This window comes from Vicia villosa, unplaced genomic scaffold (assembly GCF_029867415.1).
Source record: "Vicia villosa cultivar HV-30 ecotype Madison, WI unplaced genomic scaffold, Vvil1.0 ctg.002184F_1_1, whole genome shotgun sequence".
Lineage (NCBI taxonomy): Eukaryota > Viridiplantae > Streptophyta > Magnoliopsida > Fabales > Fabaceae > Vicia > Vicia villosa.
Window position 1 is genome coordinate 306,899 of NW_026705861.1, and position 9,378 is coordinate 316,276.

The 9,378-nt window shown below is 31.3% G+C and overlaps 1 protein-coding gene across 1 annotated transcript; it reads left to right on the plus strand.

The window, feature by feature from the left end:
- The first annotated feature begins 1,035 nt into the window (after positions 1-1,035).
- LOC131638121 (uncharacterized) lies at positions 1,036-2,508 on the plus strand. The gene has a single exon (XM_058908670.1). It carries the CDS (start codon positions 1,036-1,038, stop codon positions 2,506-2,508), a length of 1,473 nt encoding a protein of 490 aa, XP_058764653.1.
- The last annotated feature ends 6,870 nt before the right edge of the window (positions 2,509-9,378 follow it).

Genomic DNA, 9,378 nt, shown 5'->3' on the forward strand with positions numbered 1-9,378 from the left:
GTTGCCTTAAGATTAATGACTATTATATCCTTCCCTTAGACTATCTGCCCTCTTTATGGTAGGGACAGTCTTTTGGCGAACGATAATTCGATGACCCTTCAACATCCAATTGAAAGACTTCCTGCCTTCTCATGGTATGGATAGACCCTTTCACCCGAAAGGCTAAAAGAACGATTTTTTCAAACTTAGGGTAGTTGCTATTAATTGCTTGCTCTATTTCAAATTCAAAATCAAATTCAAACTCTTTTTCCACTAATTTTCAAATACTTTTCAAAAGACTACGCTTATTTACAAGCTAAAGTTCTTCTTCAAAGTTTTTACTTTTCACACCTCCTTTTCAAACATTTCAAACAATACAAAAGTGAGCTAAGCAATTAAGAGCCCATGGATAACCATGGATGCAAAGGGTGCCTTACACCTTCCCTTTGTATAACTTACCCCCCCGAACTCAAAATCTCTTCAAAAGGTCTTTTTCTGTTCTTTTAGCCTTTCTATAATTTGATAAAATAAAAGCCGGTGGCGACTCGTGCTTAACCGCGACATTTGGATAAAAAGTCAGTTCACCGTATTACAGTCTCCGTTAAGGAGATCCTTTGTCTCCTTTTGTGTTTGTCGTTGTGATGGAAGTTCTTACGGCTCTTATGAAAAAATCTAAAGAGTTGGGAGAGTTCCGTGGCTTTAAGATTAATGGTGATAAGGAGGTGGACTTGCTCCAATTTGCAGACGATACTTTGATTTTTGCCGAGTGTGATTTGGCTAACCTATAGAGTTTAAAAGCAATTTTTAGAGGGTTTGAGATGATGTCGGGAATGCGGATTAACTTCCATAAAAGTAATTTGTATGGGGTTAATTCCGGAGATTGGTTCATGGAAGCCGCGGCTAGTTTCCTCTCTTGCAAGGTAGGGATGTTACCTTTCAAATTTCTCGGTGTTAGGGTGGGAGATAATCCGAGGAAATTATCAATGTGGAGTGATTTTACTTTGTTGTTCAAGAAGAAATTATCGGTGATCGGTGTGGAAAGGTACCAATCTTAGTATGGCGGGGAGGGGTGTTCTTATTAACTCGGTTATTAATGCTTTACCGATCTATACGCTTTCTTTTTATAAGGCGCCTAAGAAGATTTTGAATGAGGTGTGTTCGATTCAACGCAAATTCCTTTGGGGAGGTGGAGATCTTAAACGTTCTATTAATTGGGTAAGTTGGGATACGGTGTGTAAGTCCCGGGAAGAAGGTGGTTTGGGTGTTAAAAATATGGAGATCATGAATGTGGCCTTGCTTAGTAAATGGAAATGGCGAATCCTAACGGATAAAGATGCGGTTTGGCGAGATCTTTTGGAAGTGCGGTATGGTAACATTAAGCTTAAGGTTTTGGTAGGAGATTCCTTGGTGGTGCAGAAAAAAGATTCTATTTGGTGGAGAGATTTAATTATTTCGGACAATTATGATAATCTTCTCTTGGACAATTTTTCTAGTGCTGTTCTTGTTAGTGTGGGTAATGGGGTTTCAACTCCTTTGTGGTATGCGAACTGGACCGGACAGCGATCTTTAATGGAACGATATCCTTCTCTGTTTTCTATGGCTCATAATCATATTCAAAATATTGCCTCTGCAGGTTTTGAGAATAGTTGTTGGAAATGGGCTCTGCATAATATATTTGTGGCTGGCAGTGCTGCTTTCTTGGTGGCTGAGAACGACTACGGTGTGGCTGGAGATGCTGGGCATTGGTCGGGGAGGGTGTCTGTGCAGGGAGGCGGAGCTGTTGTTCCTGCGGCGGCTGCTGCTATGACTGTTGCCGGCAGCGAAGGTGTGCAGCAGGTATTTTCGGAATTTAGGGAGCTCTTTGGCCTTCTTGCTATGCTGAAGGAAGAGACTGATTCTTTTTCTTGGAGATTGACTTCGGACGAAATTTTCTCGGTAAAGTCTTGCTATGATTTCTTCAAAGCTAATATGTCGGGTCCGTCGTTGAATGCGGATAAAGTTCGGGCTCTCTCTCATCTTTGGAAAGTCAAGGTTCCTTCTAAAATTCTTTTGTTTTGTTTGAGATTTATACACAATCGTCTTGCTACTAGAGATCATTTAGTGAGTCGGGGTATCTTAATTGAGGGTAGTGATTCTAAATGCGTCATTTGTTCGATGGCGGAAGAATCTCGGGTGCATCTTTTTTCGGATTGTGTTGTTTCGCTTAGAGTTTGGCGTCGTGTTTATATGTGGCTTGCAGTCGGGGATCTGTTGTCTTTAGAGGACTTTATAGAATTCTTCTATAATTGTGCAAAGGTTCATTGTCCTTCTAAGAGAGCTATCTTGTCGGTAGTTTGGCTTGCGACGATTTGGACATTGTGGATTAAGCGTAACGCTATTGTCTTCAAAGATGAGTCTTTTAGTTTTATAGAGTGCATGTCGGAGATTGTTATCATTTCGTGGAATTGGTTAGGTTCTTTTTATAAGAAGGTGCCGTTGTGTAATTATTTCGGTTGGAATACCCAACCTCTCTTGTGTTTTGCCTTGTAATCTCTTTGTATTGGGGTGGAGCATCCCTTTTGCTCCCTTTAATTCCATTGCCTATTAAAAAAAAATTTAAGTATAATTAAAATAAATCAATAAACTTTTCTATAACAACTCATTAGTGGAAAGCTATAACTCCCTACTTTCTTTTTAAATCTATGTATCTCCCTAGGGGTGATCGTATCCGAACCAATCCAAAAGCAAAACCGCAAATTGAACCAATCCAAACCGTAACCGCAAAAAACCGCGTTTGGTTTGGATGATTTTGGATGATTTTTGGACTGAACCGCGCGGTTCGGTTTGATTTGCGGTTTTTATTTCACAAAACCGAACTGGACCGAACCGAACCGAACCGCATATTTAACTTAAGTTTTGAATTTTAATAATTAATTTATTATCTTTCCAAATCCAATTGCACACAGCCACACCTCACGTTTTGAGTTTTAATAATTAATTTATTAACTTAAGTTTTGGCATAATCCACTTAGTTTTTGTATTTTATTGAGTGTTAGGGACCAAATAGTATTAATTTTTATACTATTTTTATTGGTCTCTTTATCCAATTTTTATTTAATTCACATGCTTTTATTCACATAATTTATAAATATGCAATTAATCTTATTTTTATTTTATTTGAGTAGTTATTTCACTTTGTTTGTTAAATTTTGTGGAATTTTAGTAATAAGAGTATTAGATGAAAGATCATGGAAAAATTCAAGGCAAAAACAAAAAAAGTCAAGAAAAGCAAGGAAAAGTCAAAGGATAAAAATTCAACTCAGTTCGCGCCGCGTCCCTTGTTGGCGCCGCGAACTTTGCGGAATCAGCAATCTTTTTATGATGTCATTAAGTCATGTCTTGGGACCACCTTTCTTGGAGTGGAGTGAAAGCAACCTCAAAGATACTTTTGGGACATGTGTACTTGGAGTGGAGTGGAAGCTACATCAAAGACACTTTTTGGTCCATATATTATGATTGGTTGCATGTCTTTGAAAAACAACAACAATCATTACCTTTTGTTTTATTTGAAAAAGTGAAATAATGGGATTTTTTGTTTATTGTTATAAATAGAGACTTAGAGATGTCACTTAGAGGGATCACATTCCATTATCACTTAGAAAAACCAGAAAATAGTAACAATGTAGATGTGAAGCAAAATTCCATTTTCTTTTGTCAAGGTTGGAGGTAGCTATATTCCTCACTTTTCTCATGTATTCATCTTAAACTCATTGTATGTGAACAAGATTATTATGTTGAATGTAGAAATAACTTCTTTGTGTCATTTTGAATATTTTAATTTATATTGTTGTCGAAAGAGATAATATAAATTAAGTTCTAAGAGTTATTTTCAATCAATTTATGAATTGTAGAAATAGATTCATAGTTGATTTTCTATTTGTATTGCTAGCTAAAGATTGTTAAAATAATATTTTGAGTGAAGAAATTGCCAAAAGATTAATTTAACAAGTATCACAATATTTCTCAGACATAAGGGTATTGAGAGGATACTAGATTACATTCACATTATTGAGTTCACATGCATGGTTTAGATAATACATTCATTATGTTTCTTTTAACTCTTGTATACAAATAATTGATTATTAAAATAGATTGATACTTTTGTCCTATTTTGAAAATTAGATTTGAATTATTGTTGAAAAAGATTATTCAAATCTTGACCTAAACTATTCTTTCAAGTAGTGGATAAATTGTAGAAATAGATTTATACACTACTTTTCTTTTGTATCAAACATTCAAGATAGCTATATTGATATTTAGGTGGAGAAATCGGTTAAATATTGATATAGTAACTATAACAATAATATTTAGAAATAAATATTATTGAGAGGATACAAGAATATTTTCAATAATCTTGAGTTCATATATTTGTTCTAAGGAAACATGAGAAATTTGGATAGTGAATCCCAACCTTGGCAAAACTCTATTATTTGACAAAACTCTTTTATTTAATAAAAACTTAATCTTTAGTATTTTAGTCTTATTTCAAGAAGAAAAATAATTTCTAAAACACCAACAAAAACTCATTTTAATTTATCAAACTTAAAACAATTGTGACTATTGAACGGCGGTAATATCACCCAATCCCTGTGGATACGATAAAAAAAAATATTTGCCGAAAATATACTTTTCAACAAATTGGCGCCGTTGCCGGGGATTGGCGTTTGATATTGCAAGCATTGCAATAGTTCATTGTTTTAAGTTTTGTTATTTTATTATTAGTTCTCTTGCATTTCACTTGATTTGTAAGTTTTGTAGATTCTTGTGTTTGTGTGAAAAGGCTACCGATGAACAATATCCATTCAAGTCCGGAATTGAAAGGATGATTCGGAAGCTCAATAGCATGACACTTTCCAAATCGATGTTGCCAAGAAGGAAAGCATGGAGGTGTACCGTCGAGCTCTAACGACGTTAAACAAAGCGCTTGTTGGGAGGCAACCCAACGTTGTAAGTTTTTCTTTCATAAGTAAATTTTTTGTTTTTGTTAATTGCATTTTTTTGTTTAATTGTGTGTTTTAAAGGTGTGAATTTTATGCAAATTGTGTTACCCCACTTTCCAAAAATTCTGTTTAATTGTTTCTATTCATTAAGAGAAGCTTCAAGGAACAATGTGGCAATTACAAGAGAGGATTGCAAGACAATTTGGTTGGTAATGATAAGATTGGTACTCGGCACTTCATGGTACAATTTTACCGATTTCTAGACTTAACATGAATAACTTGATGGTTTGTGCAAATTTCATATCATTAATTCTTTGAGATACGTGTCAATTTTGAATCAAAAATAGAACTTAACCATGTGTGAGGTAGCTTTCCATTGTACACTAAATGCGGGAGACCGAACTTTATTTTAACTCATTCTTATCATGCTAAATCATACATTGGTCCATTTTTTGTGAAAATTATGAAAGTGATAGAGGCATTGTTTAATATTGAGAAAAACCACAAAAAAATAATAATAATAAATTCAACTAACCTTGTGAGGAGTGATCCTTAGTCAACCCCTTTGAGCTCATTTTAGGATTCATTCAAATGCATCAATTTAGTGAATGAATGAATCTTAATTTTTTTGTTTCATTTTGAACCTTCAACCAATTTGGTTGCAATTCTATTTCTTTCCCTATAGGGAGCATTATTGCAATTTGAGTTGGTTTGAAAACCAAAGTTGGGGAGAAAATAAGTGTTGGTAAAAAAAAAAAATAAAAAAAAAAAAGAAAAAGAAAGAAAAAAAAATAATTTGGATCAAGAAGAAAGTATTATTGAGTTTGATTTGATAAAAATGCTCCCTTAGGATTTTTGTTTAATTTCCCTTGATATTACCCTTTCTTTGTAACCCAAGTCACATTACAACCCATAAAAGACCTTTTGATTCTCACTTTTCACATGATTTGGTATTTGTTTTGATAATTGCATGATTTGAGTGTTTTTGATTTAATTGTTCGGATGAGTGAAAGAAAACCTCATATTTATTCATCATTATCATGATGTGTGTAGGTTTGATTCAATTTTGACATGTATTACTTGGAATTTCTTGATATGTACTTTGCACCCAACCATTATTTTTTTCATGTTTTGTCCTAGTATTGAGTTAAGTGAATCGCGAAGAGCCATGTACTTTTGAACCAACCGATTGTTTTGATAAATTCTTAATCATTCTCTTGTTATGTCACTTTGGTTTCTTTGGTGGAAAAATTTTGTTTAGGGACAAACAAAATGGTAAGTTGGGGAGAGTTGTTAGGGACCAAATAGTATTAATTTTTATACTATTTTTATTGGTCTCTTTATCCAATTTTTATTTAATTCACATGCTTTTATTCACATAATTTATAAATATGCAATTAATCTTATTTTTATTTTATTTGAGTAGTTATTTCACTTTGTTTGTTAAATTTTGTGGAATTTTAGTAATAAGAGTATTAGATGAAAGATCGTGGAAAAATTCAAGGCAAAAACAAAAAAAGTCAAGAAAAGCAAGGAAAAGTCAAAGGATAAAAATTCAACTCAGTTCGCGCCGCGTCCCTTGTTGGCGCCGCGAACTTTGCGGAATCAGCAATCTTTTTATGATGTCATTAAGTCATGTCTTGGGACCACCTTTCTTGGAGTGGAGTGAAAGCAACCTCAAAGATACTTTTGGGACATGTGTACTTGGAGTGGAGTGGAAGCTACATCAAAGACACTTTTTGGTCCATATATTATGATTGGTTGCATGTCTTTGAAAAACAACAACAATCATTACCTTTTGTTTTATTTGAAAAAGTGAAATAATGGGATTTTTTGTTTATTGTTATAAATAGAGACTTAGAGATGTCACTTAGAGGGATCACATTCCATTATCACTTAGAAAAACCAGAAAATAGTAACAATGTAGATGTGAAGCAAAATTCCATTTTCTTTTGTCAAGGTTGGAGGTAGCTATATTCCTCACTTTTCTCATGTATTCATCTTAAACTCATTGTATGTGAACAAGATTATTATGTTGAATGTAGAAATAACTTCTTTGTGTCATTTTGAATATTTTAATTTATATTGTTGTCGAAAGAGATAATATAAATTAAGTTCTAAGAGTTATTTTCAATCAATTTATGAATTGTAGAAATAGATTCATAGTTGATTTTCTATTTGTATTGCTAGCTAAAGATTGTTAAAATAATATTTTGAGTGAAGAAATTGCCAAAAGATTAATTTAACAAGTATCACAATATTTCTCAGACATAAGGGTATTGAGAGGATACTAGATTACATTCACATTATTGAGTTCACATGCATGGTTTAGATAATACATTCATTATGTTTCTTTTAACTCTTGTATACAAATAATTGATTATTAAAATAGATTGATACTTTTGTCCTATTTTGAAAATTAGATTTGAATTATTGTTGAAAAAGATTATTCAAATCTTGACCTAAACTATTCTTTCAAGTAGTGGATAAATTGTAGAAATAGATTTATACACTACTTTTCTTTTGTATCAAACATTCAAGATAGCTATATTGATATTTAGGTGGAGAAATCGGTTAAATATTGATATAGTAACTATAACAATAATATTTAGAAATAAATATTATTGAGAGGATACAAGAATATTTTCAATAATCTTGAGTTCATATATTTGTTCTAAGGAAACATGAGAAATTTGGATAGTGAATCCCAACCTTGGCAAAACTCTATTATTTGACAAAACTCTTTTATTTAATAAAAACTTAATCTTTAGTATTTTAGTCTTATTTCAAGAAGAAAAATAATTTCTAAAACACCAACAAAAACTCATTTTAATTTATCAAACTTAAAACAATTGTGACTATTGAACGGCGGTAATATCACCCAATCCCTGTGGATACGATAAAAAAAAATATTTGCCGAAAATATACTTTTCAACATTGAGCTACATATATATATATATATATATATATATATATATATATATATATATATATATATATATATATATATATATATATATATATATATATATATATATATGTAATTCTCTACTGTCTAATATATGTATTTCATTTATAATGTATTTTTAGTTCTCTACTATTCTTGTAATATAATTTCTTTTGTATGGTATAATATCATATATTATATTGACATTGAATTACTTTCCTTTTTCCTTTTATTTCAGTATATTTTTATTTTATAGTGTAAACCGCAGTTCACCAAACTGATCCTAACCGCATTGGTTTGATTTGGTTTGGTTTGGATGACTTTTTAAAAATCAACTGAACTAAACCGAATCGCATGCATTTTTATCTCGCAATTAGGATGGCTTTTATGCTCAAAACCGAACCAAACTGCACCGCGGACACCCCTATATCTCCCATCTCCATCATATGAAAGGTGAAACAAATTTTAAATTATCTTCCTCTTAATAATGCAATTATCATTATCAATTATATATTACTTAAAATTATTAAATATCTTATTTTATCTCTAAATAAATTATTTAAAATTCAAAATATAATTAGTTAATTAAATAAATAGAAATCAAATTATTTGTTTAAACAATAATATTTAACAATTAAAATTAAAATAAAATTGTTTTGCTCATAAATCTTTTTATTATTTCATTTTAGAAACTTCAAACATACGTTTTTAATTTTATAATTATAATGACAATATTTAATTTGTTAATTGCAAAAAAGTAAATTAGTACTTATAATTTTCTTATCTATACCAATTTATAATATGTGCAATATTTTTCTTTTTTTCCTCTAATGTAAATTTGATTATTTTATACTCTTTGATTTTTTTAATCTTTTTTAATTATATTAAAATATTACTAAATTGTTCTTAAGTTTTTTTCTTAAGAAACAAAATTAATATAATATCACAATATTTCAAAATATTTTTTAAACATTTTTATTTATTAATAATAATTCAATAAAATATATCCGTGCATCGCACGTGCAAACGTCTAGTTATTGTTGATATTATTATTATGTGTGCGTGTGTGTGATCTAGCGGTGAAACGCTTGGGACTTGAGAGTGTGCTCCTCTCAAAGTCTCAGGTTCAAATTGCTTATTAAAAAAAATTGATATTATTATTATTATTATTATTATTATTATTATTATTATTATTATTAAAAGGACTCAAACAATAGGAAAACAAAAACAAAAATGCCATGTGTGAAAATCCACTTAGCATTGGAAGCATGATGTTATATAGAATCTAGCCTCAATTCCTTCCACATTCACATTGGTTTGTATCCTAAGTTCCTTGTATATATTATCTTTCTATATAAGTTTTTCTTTATGACAGTAGAACCCTCATTTTCTTCATTGAATCTCTTCCGTCTTCATCATAAGGTGCATGCATGTGCCTTCAAAACAAAGAGTATCTATCATTTGTGAGAGAAA

Excerpts from the sequence above, each read along its gene's own strand:
- LOC131638121 (XM_058908670.1), top strand. The coding sequence starts at position 1,036 with ATGGCGGGGAGGGGTGTTCTTATTAACTCGGTTATTAATGCTTTACCG.